The sequence below is a fragment of the Cynocephalus volans genome, chromosome 10 (genome assembly GCF_027409185.1).
Source record: "Cynocephalus volans isolate mCynVol1 chromosome 10, mCynVol1.pri, whole genome shotgun sequence".
NCBI classification, from domain to species: domain Eukaryota; kingdom Metazoa; phylum Chordata; class Mammalia; order Dermoptera; family Cynocephalidae; genus Cynocephalus; species Cynocephalus volans.
In genome coordinates this window covers 80,593,846-80,613,857 of record NC_084469.1, presented here as the reverse complement: position 1 = coordinate 80,613,857, position 20,012 = coordinate 80,593,846, and the positions used below count along the sequence as shown (strand labels likewise).

The window sequence follows — 20,012 nt, the reverse complement described above, 5'->3', positions numbered from 1 at the left end:
TATCTTCCTTAGAGAAATGCCTACTTAGCTCTTTTGCCCATTTTTTAATTGGGTTGCTTGTTTTCTTCTTGTACAGTTGTTTGAGTTTCTTATATATTCTGGATATTAATCCTTTGTCAGATATATATTTTGCAAATATTTTCTCCCACTCTGTTGGTTGTCTTTTAACTCTTTTAATTGTTTCTTTTGCTGTGCAGAAGCTTTTTAGTTTGATATAATCCCATTTGTTTATTTTTCCTTTGGTTGCCCGTGCTTTTGGGGTCGTATTCATGAAGTCTGTGCCCAGTCCTATTTCCTGAAGTGTTTCTCCTATGTTTTCTTTAAGGAGTTTTATTGTTTCAGGGTGTATATTTAAATCCTTAATCCATTTTGAGTTGATTTTAGTATACGGCGAGAGGTATGGCATTCACTATACTTTTCTGAGTTGTCCTACATGCAAGTACATGTTTTTAATGCTGTCTGTCTTCTGTGCTGTTCCTGTTAAGTTTGCTAAACTAAAAAAAAAAAAAAAAATCCCAAACTGAAATGCTAGATCCCACCCCCTTGGGTAGTGTCCAAATTCTTCCCTTTGTCAGTAAACAGCAACTACATCCTTCAGGCTCAGTCTGAAAACCCTGAGGTCATCCTTGACTTCTCTCTCTCACATCCCACTTCAATCAGTAAAGAAATCCCATCGGCTAACTACTGATCCCCTCTCAACACCACAACTGCTACTCCCCTGGTCCATTTCTCATCTGGATTATGACAGCAGTCTCCCAACTTCTGCCCTTGCCCCTCTGCAGTCCATTCTCCATACAGCAGCCAGAGTGATCCTTTAAACATTATAAGCCAGATCAGGTCACAACCCATCAGTAGTTTCCCATCTCACTTACAGTAAAACTCCCAAGTCTACAAATCTTGGTATTCCCACCTATTATCTCTCTGACCACTTTCCCTTTCACTTGCTCTGCTCCTCACTGCTTTTCTTGGGGTTCCCTGAATGCAACAGTCAGGCTCCCATGTCAGGGCCTTTGCACAGCCGTGTCATCAGCTAGAATACTCTCCTTTCAGGTGGTGGCACTGCTTGCTTCTGCACCTCCTTCTGTTTTTATTCAACTTTAACTGTCTCAGCAGACTTCCCTGACTACCCTACTGCATACCCTCCCAAGCCCAGCACCCTGTATCTTCCTTTCTCAAAAGCACTTGTTACCAGGGAGTAACAGGAGAGCAGGGCTCTTTGTTAGCACTGTATCCCTGTGGAATCCTCAGCACTTAGAAGAATGCCTGGCACATAGTGGGCATGCAATGCCTATTTGTGGAATGCAAACATGAATAATCCAGATAGAGTTTGTTCTAGCTGGTGAAGTCTAAAGGATATAAATGCTTCGATCTGAAACCACAGTCAATCTCTGACTTAGAGACCCCTGCCTTGTAAAAACAACAACAAAACCATGCATACTTACAGAAAAGAGAACAGATTCCCCCTTTGTCAGAAAACTAGGGGGCTCGTTAATAAACAGGGTAAAATCTGTATACATAATGAAAATTAACAACGTACCAGTGCTGAGAAGAAATAACCCAAGCTCAATGCCCGACCCTAAGCCAAAATCCTGGTAAATCAGAATGGTATTTCATTATGTTGATGAGATGCAAAGAGCTCAGCATCCTAAACAGGAACACAGAAATTATCTTCCCACAGAAACACATAAGAAGGGATGGTTGAGTGTAACTGCAACAGTCTATCTGGTACATGATAGGTCAAACAGGCTTCTAAGTGGGTTGCCTTAGGGATCAAATTATCATGGCCTGCCTCACATCTTAAGGAAAATGTGCTGTCCCCAAACTGATTTAAGTTTGGAACACAACTCACTGACACACAAAAAGGTTACAGTAGAGCAGATGGCACATCAACATTTTGAAGTAACAACCTCCTGAACGTTAGTATCAGTTGAGGCACACAGCATCTTTAAAAATATATTTTTGTAAGAATTAAAATACTGCAGATGACAATATCAGGGAGTTATGTGCTCTCTGTAAAATATTGAGTGTCCATTAAAGGGTGATGGTAACTATGAATCTATTATTATTCCAAAAAATTACTAAACACATTTTCTACCATTTATATAACCTTATAAATCTATCCACAAATATATTTTAGAAAAATGTGGTACTGGGAACATTGATGAACTGGTGACTCACCTGAAATCACTCGGAAGATCAGAGTCTTCCCCATAGGTTGAATAGATTAAATCAGAATCATCCTTGCTGATATTTGCAAACGTGGAGTCATAATGCGGTGCATAAGAACTGTAGGGTCCATAATTCAAGTATAACACTGTTGAAAAAATTAAAAACTATTCAATGAGATAATAATACTATTCCTTAACTTATATGTCAATCTATTTTCTTATTTTCTTAAAAAATTATTCCCTTCTAACTACTACTTCACTGACTGGTATGCCAATCTAAGATAGATATTTCCTCCCAAACAGATATTTGTGAAGTTGCAACTCAAGTGAATTTTTCCCCACAAAGGAGACAGAGGAAAAAAAGAAAGAACAAAACTCGTCTTAAATAATAATTCTCTATTTTTCATTTTCTTCTACAGTTAACAAAATAGCTAACTGATGTGGCAAAAACACTATCTAGAGAGCTAGTGAATAAAGCAATGAATGGTAATTATGCCTTCTTCCTAACTCCCTGAAACAGAAGAGGAAAAACATTACTGTGCAGGAGCCTCACCTGGAGTTACTTTGTTCCTTTTATCCTCTTTGAATCCCTGCAAAGTATTCACTCCAGACTGAAGTCTTCCAGTTGTCATTCCCAGTCTTACAGGGCAATAGCCTGGTTCTAAAACATACAGCCGAGCACAGTGAAGGGGGCACATGTGACAATGACCCATAGGGTACTCTGCTGAGTGTTTCATGTATATCACTTCATGTTATTTCCATGACTGTGAAGGAAGCTGCATAGCTATACCCACTTTTAAGACAAGAAAATCAGAGCTTAGAAAGGCAGGAATGCAGCCAGGACCAAAACCTGGACCTTTTCATTATACTCTACAGCTTCCTGGAATTATTTGTAATCATGTTACACTTCACTTAAAAATAAGATTTTTTTTTGGCAGCTGGAAGTTATGGGGATCTGAACCCATGACCTTGGTGTTATAAGGCTGTGCTCTAACCAGCTGAGCTAACCGGCCAGCCCCCCAAATAAGATCTTTATTAAAAAACCTTTTACTACAACTAAGAAAACATTTTAAAGTTGGGCCTTAATGTTAAGATGATGGAAATATACAGTAGAAAGGTTAGTAAAAGACTGAGTAAGGGAAAATGCCTGTATTAAAAACAAGAACTCATAACACATCAAGAATAAATATCTATGAAAGGCATACTTTTAGTGCCACGAGGAACAGCCTCTAAAAATGTGATCTCTGTAAACCAGGAATAAATCAAGACCTGTAATGAAGTTGGGAATATGTGATATAAGCAGAAATGATGAGGTGGGCACCTAAGAGGACTAAAAAGGATATCAGGAGAAAACATGGTCTTCAACAATATCCAATAGAAAGAGCGTTTTCTCTCCTGAAGAGTCTTGGTTTCTGTAACACGATAGCCCCGGAATACAGGCTATCGCCACAGGTGATCAGTGTGGTAGAAGCACCTGTAAGAAACTTCACTCATCGGGCCGAGCCCGTGGCGCACTCGGTAGAGTGCTGCGCCGGGAGCGCGGCGACGCTCCCGCCGCGGGTTCGGATCCTGTATAGGAGTGACCGGTGCACTCACTGGCTGAGTGCCGGTCACGAAAAAACGACAAAAAAAAAAAAAAAAAAAAAAAAAGAAACTTCACTCATCAACATCAAATCTTCCCTCCTCCTTGGTGAACAGTTTGGAATTTGGTTTCCTAACGGACACTGGTGCCAGAGCATGAAGCTGAGAAGATGAGCAAGGGCATCTTCTACCTGAAACCAGCAGCCTGCTGAGGAAGCTGTTGTTCACGGGAGGGGTCATGTCAGCTTTGGCCACATCTGATTATGCCCATAGGAGCTGCAAACCAGACCAAGAGCAGGGACCAGACACCTGGCTTCAAAGAAAGGGGCAGATCCTAAGGGATCACCTAAGTCAAGTTAGTTGCATCTCCTATCACCAAATTTTCACCACAGCTATACTAGAAAGCAATGTTCTCAATCCTGTGGCATGTTCTTTGACCTAAGACCATATAAAATTCTACTAAGAAAAGTTCACATAAAAGTAAAAATAAGGTTTGTTTTGAAAATGTAGCACTGGTTCCTTTTCTTCTGTTATGTTCTCTTCCTTCAGAGAACATTAACTGGCTTGCCCTTGCTGTCTTCAAATGCATCAAGCTCCTTCCCTGCCTCAAGGTTTTTTTGCCTGCTGTTGCTGCTGGCTGCTTTTGCTGCTGGTGTCCTCCCATCCCTTACTCCCCTTTTTGTAACCAACCTAAACACCATCTCCTTAAGGAAGCTTCCCTAACCCCCAAACACTAGGTAGGTACCTTCTGTTACATAAAATCACGGCTGTTCTGTCCATCTGTAGTACTTATTCATGACAGACAAGTACTTATGTAGCATTTATAGACTCTCTCTGTTTGTGTCCTCCTCCCCTTCCCCAAAGAATGTAAGGGGACTCGTCTCTCCCTGTTGTTCCATATTATATGACTAACTCCACCTATGGCTCCTAAGACAATGCCTTGCCTATAGGAAACAATAATATTGGAGATTATTTCCTGAAGTGTACAAATTCTGTCATTATTCATTTTTGTATCACTAATTATTTCTCTCATGACAGTATGACAATGAATCACATTTGCTTATCACAATACATGATTTCCCCCTCAGATGAATGACAAAAAGTTCCTATTCTTAATCAAATTTCAAAATATTTTCTATACCATCTCCATTAAAACATCCTGAGAAAACAAAAAATTTGACTGAGGTTCTAAAACAGCAATTCTCAACTTTCGTAAACCTTCTACCAACCACAGTGAAAGTCATAATGTCATTAAGTACAAATATTCCATTATAGGTAGTATGTGGCATATACATTAATTCTATTCACTGAAATGAAAAAAGTCAGTTAAATTTATTATGTCATAATCTGAGAATATGAGATACTGCTACAAATAACTTGGCATATATGACCACAGTCAGGGCTAGAAATTACTGGCTAAATTTTTTGGCTTTGTTAAAGGTGGGTATTAAATATTCTGGGGACTTTGAATTTTAAGGAAAACTTCATGGATAGTACCCTATTTTAAGATGAAGTGAATGTTAGGCTAGCTGTTACCACGAAATACACAATGTCTAGTCAAGTTCTTGGTGGGATACTGACATGACTGGATTTATCCATATTCAGGCTTATTGCTTTAAAATGCTAACCCAGGTACTGTTCCTTGCCACACAGCATCAAGTTCACACACAGTCTCACTCTGTGATCCTACCTCCAATAATGGGATCCACAGGATGGAGAAGTCCCAACGTTGTTGTTCCGTCCGGTTTTCTTCTTTCAAATTCGCACTGCAATGATCCGAAGTATTCAAATGGAATAAACCGTTTTGTACAGATCATATATATATATATGTAGCACATCAGACAGCCTTACTTTAATCAAACTAATATTATAGGTGGCTATAATCATTAAACTCAAATATTGATTTTCACACCTGTTTCCATGTATATAGGTGCTGATGAGGTGGAGTAATGGAGGTTAAGGAAATCTCAGAATTTTAAAGAGTGTGTGGTTTCCCTTAAGGCCACCACTCTATCCAAAAAGTAGAAGACTGTGAACGAGGGAAGGGGAGTGACTTGCCCAAAGTCATGTATGAATCCACTTTGTTTTAAAACCAATGTGCTAAATAATGTGATTTCAAAAGACTAGAATGTAACCATTTTTTTGTAAGTTTAAAATATATAGCTCACTTTGCACATTAATACATTAAATTAAAAAAAAGCAAAAAACTGATAATAGAGGATAAGATTAATAATTAAGTACTTTACAAATATATTATTAATTTTTCTTCTGGGCTATACTGATGAAGAGCTCTACAGTAAATATGAATTCAAGTACACACGCAATTTGAAAACTAAAAGTTTCAGATGACCTGAATCAGTAGGTAGAGAAAAGAAAGGAAAAGCTCAATCACCTGACTATTAACAAGCCGCCTAGTTAGCTTTCCTCCAGATTCCTTAACGATGCGGTCAATCTGCTCCTGCTCTCTTTCTAAATTATTGCTTTTAAACTTATCTTCAAGCATATCTTTGTCTTTCCTGAAAACACACATTAATACTAAATTAAAAAAAAGAAAAATAAGATGAAAGCATTAAAATGAATTCCAAGTACAAATACAACTAAAGAGGAGATATTTGTACTGCTGCCACCAATTAAAACTTTGTTCCTATATGACCTGGTAAGAGCCCCTAACAATGCACAAACAGTAAGGCAAACCTAACATGTTGGTTATCTCCCTCCCTTTTTTGTCTAGTATTACTTGTCTTAAAGCTTTTTCTGGGTACAGTCACAAAAATGACTTCTACCTCAAACATTATTTAGAAGGGGGTGGGGTATATAATTTTTTTTTTTTAAAGTTTGATGTTTAGAATTTAAATTTAAAATAAATAGACGTGTAAATCTTAATCACAATAATACACTGAACTTTCAAAAGGTACCAGAGGTGGGAAAGGAGGAGGGACTGAGGGGTAAGGAGGAATTGGTAAATCAAAAAATGATTACATTGTATAATGTTGAATATACTAATTATCCTGATTTGAGCATCACATATTGCACACACGGGTACTGATATTCAACTCTGTACCCCACAGATATGCACAATCCACTATGTTTCAATCAAAAAAAAAAGTGTGAACCTCAGAAACTTGTCACAAGTTTACTTTCTTTGCATCATGACAGCAAAAATCCCAAACTGCTAACTACAGCCCTCCCGAAAGTTATCAGTGACTTGCCAGGCAGTTGGGGCTGGCTGGCAGTGGTGTAAGCAGGATGGACACGGCTGTCCAGCCATGCTGCTCGCTGTCTGGGAGAACCAGAGGTTCACCATTGCTCCTACAACGGATGTGTAGTGGAAAACACGCACACATCTCAGTGACAGCCCATCTATTTTGGGGATAGTTTTCACTGTGCTTCTGCTGAACTCCTTGCTCCTTTATGAAATGAGGTGAGGAACACATGTTTTTTTCTTAAGCAAATAGTTCTATTTAAACAAACTCACTGACAATATAAGTCTCTAAGATAACTTATTGGTTTTAAAACTACTTTAATAAGAATACACTTTCAGGACTGTTTTCTGAGCTACGTTTGGACAATTCCATACAGTGCTTTTTATGACAATGGTATCACATCATCAAACTGGACTTTAATACCAAAAAACAACCACCATTGACATACTAGGACTAGGTCTTCCTAAGTCAGGCCCTGAAGCAGTATCTTTCCCCCTTACTAGCTTGAAAAAGATAGTTTAACCTTAATAGTCCAAAGATTCTTTACTTTTTATTTTCCTTATTGGGACTTTTGAAGGCTTGTGCTTCAGCATCTCCAGAGTCTTCTCTCTCCCTTGGCCAGCAGCCGCTGTCCTCCCCACTCTGCGAGGTGTCTGTTTTATCTTTCTGCTTCCGAGTTCGTTGCAAGTCTGCCATGAAGTCTATGCTCTGCTTCAGGCTCTGAATTCTTTCCTAAAAATATTCAAAAATATTCTTATTATATGTTTGGCATTAACTTTTAAAGTAGTGCATTTTTTCCCACAAGAGTTTGCACTTACATTGCCATTCACTAGGAAAGAAAAACAATTAAATGTAATTCTACCAAGACTGAATTATATTTAGGAACTAGGACAATAAAATCTATTCCTTCAATTTAGATAATTTAATTTCCAGTATAAGAGAAAATTTACAACTTTATTGCACCATCAGAAAGCTAACAGAAGAGAAAGTATAAATTAAGACTAGGTATCCTTTGTAGTACTAAATTTAAAAAGTAACATTTAGTTTAACAGTATGTTAAAATTTTATATTTAACAGACTGGCTTATCTTTTGAAACTTAAGAATTATTAGGTATATTAAAACCTAAAGCATGTGAAGTGCTTTTATATTTTGGTATCCTATCGTGATCACTGATGACTTTGGCATCTTGCTCTGTGAAAACAACATGCCTTTTGGAGAATAAAATGTTGCTAGCATAGTTCCTTTCTTAGAGTGCATAATGTTCTTATGAACCAAAGAAGTCTTGTTTCTATTTTGTGAAATGTGCTGAATTTTCCACTGCAATGATGTGCTATGAAATTTTGATTATGATTAAGGGCTTGAGGTTTTGGGGTAAATTTTGAAGAGGCAAATTTGTTCCTACTAACTATTCTGCCTTTTAACTCTGAGTTGTCACTGGATAAAATATGGAATACAGCTTCCTTTGGGCTGCATAAACAACAGCAGGGAAGACTTGTGGAACAACAGAAACTATGAACGGGAAAGGACCAGAGGTCATGCACACAAGAATAATGGAGCTCAGAAATGCTGAATGACTCACCTAAGGACACAGAATCAGTGACTAAGACCAGGCCCCTCGTCACTGCCGAAAGGCCTTTTCTCATCACACAATGCTGTTAGTAGAACATATGTGAGATCCTCAAGAACGTGGATCCTGCTATTTTTATTGAACGTTTATTTTAAAGTAATCTTAAAACTATTAAAACAATATTTTACTGTATACAAATAAATACATGGGTAGAGGAGAAAATAAAAACCTTGCTAATCCAGAGAGGAACACTGTTAAAAGGTTTATCATTCCAATACTTTTCTTTCTTTTCTTTTTTTTTTTTTAAAGATGACTGGTAAGGGGATCTTAACCCGACTTGGTGTTGTCAGTACCACGCTCTCTCAAGTGAGCTAACCAGCCATCCCTATATAGGGATCTGAACCTGTGGCCTTGGTGTTATCAGCACCACACTCTCCCAAGTGAGCCACAGGTCAGCCCATATTCCAGTACTTTTCTTTTTTCTTTTTTGGGGGCTGGCTGGTACAGGGGTTGAACCCTGGACCTTGGTATTATCAGCACCACACTCTAACCAACTGAGCTAACTGGCCAGCCCCTCCAGTACTTTTCTAAGCATTATATGTATTAACAAATTGGAATTATACTGAATATTTGGTAAAAAGCATTTTTTCAGTTAATAAATTACAAGGATTTCCCCTCCATATCACTGAACATTTTTAAAAATGTTTTCAGTAATTGTGATGTATTTACTCATATATATATCATAATTTAATTAACAACCCATGGCTGGACATTTAGATTTCCAAGTTTCCACAATTACAAATAAAATTCCCATAAATATCACTTTAAATAAATCTCTCCAGGAATCTCTTTAAGATAAATTCTTAGAAGTGGAAAAACTAGGTGAAAGGGAATTTTAAAAAATTTATTTTTAACTATACATATTTGTGGGGTACAGTGTATTGTTTCAGTACATGCATATATTCTACAATGATTTACTTAGGGTAGACAGCATATCCATCACCTAAACATTTATATTTGTAGTGATTACAGGAAAAAATATTTTCAAGGCTTCTGACACTTAATGTTAAAATGCATTCCAGAAAACTTGTATCAATTTATATCAGTGTTTGAGGGTTTCTCTGAATCACTGACAAACTGAATAGTATTTTTTTTTTTAAAGCCAATTTTATTTTTAAAACCATGTCTTATTTTACTACACAGTTTAAAAATATTAGTTAGCTTCATTATTTCTATAACTACTTATTGGTCATTGTGTTTTACCTTGTGTGTCACTTAGGTCATGTCTTACTCATTTTTGTATCCTTAGTACCTAAAACAGGGGTTGGCACATAGTAGGCACTCAATAAATGTTGGTTAAATAAATAGGCTTAGATCACAGAAAGTTCTCAGTAACCTTTCTATTTCCACTCCAGAATGTTATAAAGTAGAACCTACATTAAAAAGATTTTGGATTTTTTTTTTTAACATATACAAAATTAAAAGAATTCAATTACAGATATTTACTAAATTTAGAAGCAAGTCACAAGAAAGAGTTAAGTTTAATTTTACTTCGAAATCAATGTCTTTTTCTCTTTTGGTAATTAAAATGTCTCCAAATCAACACACTATTTATTGTTCCCCAATTTTACAATACTAAATGACTGAAAGGGCTGATTCTTTGCCATTAATATAGCTAACACTGATTGAGTGTGTATCCAGGTACCAGGCATAACTCTATGAGTAAGTACTACTATTATCCTCATTTCATGGGGCAGGAAAAAGCCTGAGAAAGGTTATGTGGCCTAAAGTCACAAAGCTTCTAAATGGCAGAGCCAGGACTTGAACCTTGGTTGGTCTGATTCCAAAGTCATTATGCTACAGATAGTACTACTTTTTTTTTTTTTTTTTCAGCATTCTACTCAAATATTTATTTAGGAGATCAAAAGAGTTATCTTCCATCTGTTCATTCTTTATCACTATTTGGGTATAACTGAAAACAAGATGAATGAATACTATACAGTCTTTTCAATTAACGTTCAAAAACAGTTATTTGAAAAGTCACCATTCATGGAATGGGGTGTGCAGGTCTTTCTCAAGAGCACTGCTATTAGAAGAGTTAAGTCAGAAAGTCTAAATTTAAACATTTAAAAATCACTGTTGTAAGGATTCCTCCCGTCTAGGGTGGAGAGAACAGTCAACAGGAAGCTATAACACAGGATGGGTAGGGCCCCTCAACAGGATGTCTTCCTGAAAAAAAGGAAGACAGCACAGAGAGAGAAAGAGAGAGTAGAGGCGAAAGTTTATTTTTGGTGCTTCCAACCATCCCATCCCCAGTAAAATTTAAGAGATACTGGAATCTTGTAAGTGTTTCTTTTTTTTCCTGAGTTAAAGGATACATCTTTAAGGGAATGGTTCCTTGCCTGGGAATGGAACCCAGGCCATGGTGGTAAAAGGGCTGAATCCACAGTCTGGAGTTGGAATCTTTCACATGCTATATTAGCTACATTATTTAAAGAAGAGAAAATAGTGGTAAATCAAAGTTGATTAAAAAAAATTAGACTTTTCCCCAAATATTTAATGAACATATTTTGGAGTGATGAATGATTGCATTTACTGAATGTACTTTTACTTCAAATACAATAATAACAAGCATTTTCAGGTAGGTAAACCTGGAATATGGCTTGGTTCTAGATTCTGAGAGTCTTCCTGCAAAGAGTGGGATAAACTTTTTTTTTTTTTTTTTTTGGTCTTTTTCGTGACCGGCACTCAGCCAGTGAGTGCACCAGCCATTCCCATATAGGATCCGAACCCGCGGCGGGAGCGTCACTGCGCTCCCAGCGCCGCACTCTCCCGAGTGCACCACGGGCTCGGCCCTAAACATTTTATATTCTCCTTTCCTCTGCCAATTTTGCCAAAGATGGGTAACTGGCTTACATTACAGTTTCCCAAGTCTTCAGGAAGGTGTGGGAACTAATGTTGTCCAAATATTAGGAGTGCAAGAATAATTACCAATCCAAATGTTTTTCTCTCCCTTGTTAAGTGGATTCAAGAATCTAGAGCCAAACATAGATACTCAGACATCTGCGCACCAAGACATCTCTTTAAATGTAAAACCGTGATGTAGATGATCAACATAAAAAGCAGAAAACCATATGAAACTACACATGATTCATTCTTACCATCATTTAACTCCCTTGAGGCTGAGCTTAAGTTCTCAATTCTGGTTCCTTTATCCTTCTACCTGTGTCTTAAACCCACTCCTTTCCTTCTCTGCAAAATTCCTCTATCTTGCTGCCCTTTTTCAGTCTCCTCCCTACTCTACCTCTTAAATCAGGACATTAATGCTAGAAATCATTTTGGAGATCACAGATTAAACCCTTCTTTGCAAATGAGAATTCTGAGGTCCAGAGTGGTTAATGTCTTTCCTAAGGTGCACAAGTTAGTGGAAGAGAGATAAAACTAGAACTCAGTCTTCTGACTACCTACCACAGTAAGGTGTCTGGATCACCCTCAATTAGTTCCCCCAAAGTAGTCTCTTACTAGTTTCATCCTACTCAGAGCTGTGAGACTTACCTTGGAAGTTCTCCTTTTCACCTAGCAGATGCACACAGATCACCTCAGTTTACCCATCAAGGTCTTTCATCAGCTGTCATTCTGGGATAACACTCTCATAAATTTTTTGCCACTATCTATGGTATCTCATGTTTAAACCCTCTCATGCCACTTGATGATGATGTGTCTGTGCCTCTGCACACATTTCTCCCACCTCAAATGCCTTACTATGCACCAATTCTTATCTTTCAAGGAAGTCTGGTCTTGTGGAGAGGTGGCTTTGAGAGAGTTCCAAATTATTTCTCATTTGTATATTTTGTTTCTTTCTTCTAGGAGTTCTGTGCTTCACCAAGAAGCACAGGACTGACCAGATGTTAGATTTTATCACTACAAAGGAAACAGAGCTTTGTTCCTAAAAGATCTCATAATTCATCCAGTCTTTTTCTGAAATTCAGGATGATATTTCTTCCACAGCAAAATTATGCTGCTCACAGCAAAAATAAGTCTATTCAGTGAATATTGGTTCAAGAGCCTCTAAAAAAATAATTACAAGCAAAGGCCAATATTTATTTGTATTGATCCAAACAAGAATCTTCCTGCCTTAATTTTCTTTATATTAAAAAATTTTTTCACTTAGTATTTCCAACTTTAATGTGATCTGCCAAGAAAATAAAATGAATACTGTACTGGATCTTTATCACTATGACCAACAAACATAGGATATAGCTTTTAGGATAATTATTATTTACGACAGAGAGTTTCCTTTACCTGGCTAAGAATTTTCATCCCAGAGTGCAATAACTTCTTTGCAGCTTTATAATAAATGGTCTCTGGTTTGTTGTAAATCATGGCATTAGTACACATTAGTTTGAAGTTATCCTGCAGAGAGAGTATTAAGAGGAGAAATACATTAAAACAAAACAAATGTCCACCTCCTGGTTTAAAACCACACAGGTCCTCTAAAAGTTTAAAAAAACAGCAACATCCATTTCTTTCACTATTTATTAAACAACACTAATAGCAATTTATTAAGTTTTAAGACTTGCCAACAAGACAAATACCGCTAAATTATATTTTAAAATGCTATAACATTCTTTTCCAAATTCTTAAATATTCTATAGTAACTGTATATAAACTTTAGACACCAGAATGAAATTTTTAAATGGGTTTCTTCAGATAATTTTACTGCACATAAAAATAATTTGAAAAATATGCTTCTACCTAATATTTAATAATCTTAGCTGAGTAGTTCATGATTAAAAAAATATTTTTCTCAGTTTTAAAAAAAACACCTTAGGAGTTAAGTATTTTATTTCAGATCTTGACTGAAAATTGAGAAAAGTACTAAATTTTCACAATATTTCCTGCCAAATGCATATTAAATGCAAAAATGTTAAAACATTTACACTATTTTTCTTTTAAGTGTAACTAAAAGAAACTAAACATCATAAACATCATAGACTAAACATCATTTGCAGAAGTTGCAAAATCATGCCAATGTGAAATAAACCATACCACCCACCTCAAGGAGTTAAAACATGTAACTGGAGTAGCCAAATTATCAAAACTATATTTTTGGCTAAAATTTCAAAGTATATACATGTGCTATAGAACTCAATCCCACTGCAGTTTTTCATGATTAAGTAATTATTACATTTATAAATTTGAGAATGATTACGCCAAGGTTTTACTAAGTTAAAATGATAAGAACCCAACAAAAAAGAACCCGCCCCCCCCAACTCCTCCAAATCCAAAACAAAAACATTCAAATTCCACTATTTAATCATGATGACAGCTTATGACACTTAAATGGAATGAAAATAGGAAGACTGAGTTCTAAATTTAAAAGTATATGAGAAGACTGATTCAAGGGTCACAATAAATTTCATATTAAATTTAAGTGCATGTAGTATATGTGGATCCTAATTTCCACTCAAGTCTCTCATCAGTTAGGATTCTGCTAGGTACTGGATCCCTTAAGAATCGGATGAAAGTTATGGACCCACACCTCACGCATACACACAGAATTGAACACAAAAATCCATGTTATTTCAGCTGGTTCCTGGTCATCCCAAAGGCTCATCCATGCCTACCCAAAGGACCAGATTAAGGACCTTTGCTACAGGTATTATGAAAAGGTTACATTCCATTGAGAATTATTAAATATATATATATTTGGGGGGAGGGGAGGCAAATGAGGGGAGACACTAGATGGCTATGTATAATCATACTGAAATGCCCATATGGCCTATAACTGGCAAGAGAATAATGGGCCTGAAATAATGAAATGGCAAGAGAGTACTAGATCATTCTAGTTATCACAGGTCTGATCTGTTAAGGCAATTTGTAGACTCCTTAAATCATAACTGTATTGTGCTAGGCTTTATTGGACTTTATGTAACGGCACTTAATCATTCAAAAAGTTAAATCTTTCTGAACACTTTTCACATATATATAACTTCAACAGCCAAATGAGCTGAATAAGCTAATAAATATTACTTCAGGCTGTTGAACTTTCACTACAAAAAAAGCATAGTAATGAAGAAAACTCCAAAGAGTTAAAATATCAGCTCATTTCAATTATTATAAACCTTAACCTGTTTAAAAACACACAGAGGACACATTTCTACTCTTTCCTGTTACCATAAGAGAAAGATCAGAGGAAAGACATTCACAGAAAGAAAAAAACACAAAAAACTGTGAAATTCTTTTCCATTAAGCAACAATAAGGTCAGAAATATGCTGAGATAAACAGTTTTAGCCTAATTTTCACCAGATGAAAAGTTGGAAAAAGTTTCCATTTCTCTGAAAAAGAAAGAAAGTAATTCAGGTTTTTCAGAGTAAATGGAATATTATCTATACACTCAAACTGATGATAAAGAGAATTAAATGCTGGTGTTCTTCATAAATCTCAGCTGATCAACATACAAATGGAGAAAAAAGAGAGAGACCAAGTAAAGATAATATTTACTGTGTTATTTTCCTTTTGTAACTGATTAGAGTCTAGCCCTTAGGTCAGGTGAGTACTACCATGTTTATGTGGGAACAATCAAGGTAAAATAGTTATTATCTAAACCAATTAAGTTTGTGGTGCTTTAGTACAAAGCAAATTTTAAACATACATGGTTTCTTTTCTTTGGAAGATTAAAATGAGAAGTGTACCCCTGAAATCAACACATAGCAAGAGTATTTAAAGGTGGAAAAACCTCAACTATAACATTGGATATATACACTATCTTGGGAGCTTTTAGGTTCTTTACATGTAAGTTTTTTTTTCTCTTCTTAAAGTTGAAGAAAATATGTTCAACAAACATAGCCAAAGTGACTCAGGGATCAACTGACTTTCATCAAACTAGAAAATGTAATTAAACTTCTCTTTAGTATTTCTCAACAAGCTAATTTATTCCCTATTTTAGAAGAAATGCACACCACGTATGTCTAGAAATACAAAGTAATCAAACTTTCGTTAAAATACCAGTTTTACCTGTATTGATCTGAAGTTAAAAGTCTAACATCTTTTCATTTTAAAGGCTGGGAAAGATATATCATAGAATACGTATCAAACTCAAAATTTGACTAAAAACAAAAATAATAATAAAGACAGAACAGGGTTCACTGGTTTGCTAGGTTTGTTAGAGCATGGTGTCCAGGGTTCAATCCCTGTACCAGCCAGCCACAAAAAAAAAAAAAAAAAAAAAAAAGGAAAGAAAAGAAAAGAAAAGTAACAAAGAAAAAGCAGCTTACTTATTTCATCTGGTTTTCTATCACTGAGCTCATGAAAAATTTTCTAAAGCAGAAAAATACAAAGATTTTGAATATTTGAAAAAACTTAATTCTTTACAACACAAAAGGTTAGTTATTAGGAAAGATTCTGAATACCAGACATGCAGGTTTCTACCAAGATTTTGTGTACTGAGTTCCCAACAGTTTGACTCTCAATTTAATAAAGATATGTTACATCGTTCAGTTTACTTCTCCAATCAAAACATGAATAATTATAATTAGGGGCTGGCCATTTAGCTCAGTTGGTTAGAGTACAGTGCTATAACACCAAGGTTCAGATCCTCAGACTGACCGGCCACCAAAAAAAAAAAAAATTATAATTACCTTCAATTCTTCTATGGACTGGTAGTCATTGTTCTTGATCTTTTCTTTCATGGTGCTAAAATCCATTGGGTGTTTAATGATCATGGAGTAGCCAGGAGCAATAAAGTCGGTCACAGGAAATGAAAAGAAAGCACTTGGGTCTTTCCTGTGAAGACATGCAAAAGACAATGTTAATTTTATTTCCACTACAAAAAAATCTACTGGTCTAAGAGCAGAGAAGTGAGATGAAACCCTTCAGGTGCAAAAAAAACCTTGTAGTATGCTAATGTTTTTCACTGAAAACTGAAGGAATGATTTAAAAGACTAATACCTATTTAATAACAACCTATTTTAACAAGTGTTAAAACATTTTATGCACCAGTTATACCCTTAAGACAGAGAATCTTTCTTCCTAAACATGTAGCACCTCTCACATAGGGAAAAATAAAGCAAAATAAATAATCTAGACTAACTGACCAATGTCTTGGCCTTTGGGAGATCAGTACTGCATATTCTTTATCAACCACAGAGGAAAAGGCAGAAATAATAACTATGTATGCACATCTACAATCCCACAATCCTCCATATTAGTTTCTAATTAACAGGCTTGAACTCCTGGTCCATGTATGCATATTTTCTCAATCTGTGGATACAAATTCTATTGTTTGTATATAGAGGTGTTCAAAAAACTAACCTTAAAAAAGGTCCTCTTAATACCCCAATATTTGAAAACCAGCACTTTTTAGCACGGGTTCTCAATTCCTGCTGTACATGGGAATCATCAGAGGGGCTTTAAAAAAACTCCAATGGGGGAGACAGGAAGACTCATCTTAGAACCATTAAATCAGAATCTCTTGGGGAAGGAGGGAAAGATCCAGGCACTGCTATTTCCAGGGCTGAGTACTGGTGTTGGTATCTGACTATCTGGCACTGGTATTTCCAGTATTGCCAGAGTTGAGAATCAATGCTCTATATGATTAAGTCATTAGACTGATTCTTTTTCTCTGCAAACTTTTCATACCAAAGTTTTCCTTACTCCAAATAATAGCAACAGTAAAAATGGTTTAAAAAACAGTAACAACCTTTAAAACATATTTACCATACTGCCAGGCCCAGTAGTAGGTACTTCGTGTATTCTGTATCTATTCCTCCCAAAAGCCATGAAGGTGGTGGTATCCTCACTTACAGATGAGGACACTGAAGCTCAGAAAGGTCAAAATCATTTGTTCTGGGTCATAAAGCTAATAAAAGACAGAGCTGGAATCTGAATTCAGGACTATGTAAACCTGCCTTTGTTTTTCACAGGATGCCTAAGCAGTGAAATGAAAAACTAATGACAATAAGCAAAAAAATCCAGTCTGGAACTTACACATCACAATGTGTGTTGTCCTAGAGTTACCAGGAATAAGAACAGTGCTCATCTCTGGATGATCTCTTGCCACTACTTTTCACAGCAAATTATCTACACTTGCTAAAATTAGCTATTTTAATATAGAGCTCCACCTAGTTTTGACCAAAAATGGAATTACCAAACATGATCGATTATTATTATTATTTTTTTTAACCAGGCTTAGCTCTGAGCCTCAAGGATGAAGACTCATCTAATCACTAAGGCTAATCAAAAGAATGTGAATCTGGGTTCTAACTCCCAAAATGTTCTTAGCAATGCTAATGTCCTTGGACTAAGAGATACTTTTCTAAGTGTTTCTTTTAAGGTAATGTCATTAACCTACATTCTAGTCTTATGTTACAAGAAATAAAACTAAATGGCAGCCAAAACAGATTACAGTCATATCTTCTAATTGGGATGAAATACCCAGTACTTACCTGTTCACTCCTTTGGGACAAGTAATGAACGTTTTATTCTAGTATAAAGACTAGAGATATAATTTTCTCAACTACTGTGTAACACCAAAAAAGAAGAAAGGCCAATAATTCTGACCTTAATTGCAAAGCGGAACAGGTGTTGAATACAGATTACACTAGAGGCTTTATCTTAAAAATTACTGACGATGTGTTCTGGGTTGATATATAAGTAGAAGACAGTGAGAAGAAAGTCCACTATTACTGTGCACATACTATAACCATGAATCCTCTGCAAATAACATAAATATCTTTGAGTTAAAAATTGAGTAAAGTTTCAAAATAAACATTTTAATAAAGATTGAATTATTCTTCTCCCTATAAAGAATTTAACATTGGTTTAATCTATATACAGAAATTTTTAGAACAAATTTCTGCACTTAAAAGAGTCATAAATTCTATATACAGTATTTTGTTTTTTCTTCCATACTTAATAATTGCTAAAGACTCACAGCATAATAAGCACTGAATAAACAAATAGAAAGTACTTCCGTCTATTAGCAAAGTAGAAATATCTGTATTATTTACTCCTGGTTTAAAGTTTTAACATCAGAAACTACTTTAGATAAAGAGAATTTGCCATTAAGAGTATTATGTAACACCCTTCAAGTTGCCAGTTAAAACAAATCAAACAAGAACTTCTAAAAGTTAGCTTCTTCGAGTACTTCTATTGTCAGGCAAAATACTTACCATCTACTTTAAAATCAAGTACATTTGGATTTAAGCCACAAAATGTGGCTTTAAATAATCAAAAGATAGAGAAGTGGTTCGAATCCTATACACTTACAATTTTGATTTCTATGTTATAAAAATGTCAAAAAAACATTTACCTCTGCAACTGTCTCATCAATTGATTCAAAGCTTCTTGAAGAGGTGTCTGTTCTACTTCTAAAGCAAAGAAGAAAGGAAAAGGGTGTTTTAAAAAGGAAGACTCTAGAGAATACTATTTAGCTTTCTATATGATTTAATCTATATTACTATTAAATAGCTCATACAAAAATTCTATTCATTTAAAAAATGTTAAAGTTTTTAAATATCAATTTAAAACTGAAGCTAATTTAAAGCTGTTATGCAGTGAGAGAGAGAGAGTAGAAAATTTTTTAAAAATTTAACTAAAAAGCTTTTAAACTTTAACTGAGAAGCTAAAACCCAGTCACCTTCCCTGGGCTACAACAATTTCAGCCTCCTCTTTCAGGATAGTTAATTTATCAGCACCGCACTCTACCGAGTGAGCCACGGGCCGGCCTAGGATAGTTAATTTAGAGTTATTCCAACCTTCTTGTTTGGCTAAAGAGCTTGTGAGAGGCTTCTCAGACGGTAACTCTAACTGTACAGGGGCATGACACTGGAGGTCTTTTTCTGCCTCATTCTCCACTCGGTCTCGATCTCGCTTCTTTTTATCCTCCTAAATGGAACAGAGAGAGATAATTTAGAAATATTTCAGAATCAATACCTTTAAGTACACAAATTATTTTAATTTCAGTGGGAGGAAAAGACACCACTGAAAAGAAAATACATTCTTATTAACAAAATCTTAATGTATTTTACTGCCATCTACTGGAAAAAGAGAAAATCACATGTTCATAAAGAAAAAGAAAGTTTATGCCACAAAAAACCAATTAGAATAATGCTATTTCCCAAAGCAATATAACATACTTAGAAATGAATCTAATAAAAGATGCCCAAGCTCTTTCGGGAAAAATTATGAAACGTTACTGAAGGTCATAGCAGAAGATTTAAATAAAAGAGATATACCATGTTCATGAACTGAAAGACAGTCAATTCTCTCCAAAGTCATCAATAAACTCAATGTAATGCCAATCAAAATTGTAAAACAGGATTTTTCATAGAATTTGACAAGCCAATCATATAATTTATCTTGAAGATCAAGAACAGTTAGAACAGTTCTGAAAACAGTCACAATAAGATTGGGATCCCCATAATGGCCAGGTGCCAAAAAAAAGTGATAACTCTGTGTCATGGGTTTGGATCCTGGTACCAGCCAGCAT

At 35.7% G+C, this 20,012-nt stretch overlaps 1 protein-coding gene across 2 annotated transcripts in view; it reads right to left on the bottom strand.

The window, feature by feature from the left end:
* The window catches only part of BRD7 (bromodomain containing 7), a 43,016-nt gene that overhangs the window by 12,666 nt on the left and 10,338 nt on the right, over positions 1 to 20,012 (bottom strand). For both annotated transcript variants that reach the window (XM_063109222.1, XM_063109223.1), the window contains exons 3-11: positions 19,279 to 19,408; positions 18,834 to 18,891; positions 16,162 to 16,306; positions 12,823 to 12,933; positions 7,500 to 7,684; positions 6,142 to 6,265; positions 5,440 to 5,515; positions 2,722 to 2,829; positions 2,179 to 2,314 (exon numbers count right to left, since the gene is read on the bottom strand). In XM_063109222.1, coding sequence (XP_062965292.1) covers positions 2,179 to 2,314; positions 2,722 to 2,829; positions 5,440 to 5,515; positions 6,142 to 6,265; positions 7,500 to 7,684; positions 12,823 to 12,933; positions 16,162 to 16,306; positions 18,834 to 18,891; positions 19,279 to 19,408 — 1,073 coding nt within the window. The remainder of the gene's footprint in view (positions 1 to 2,178; positions 2,315 to 2,721; positions 2,830 to 5,439; positions 5,516 to 6,141; positions 6,266 to 7,499; positions 7,685 to 12,822; positions 12,934 to 16,161; positions 16,307 to 18,833; positions 18,892 to 19,278; positions 19,409 to 20,012) is intronic.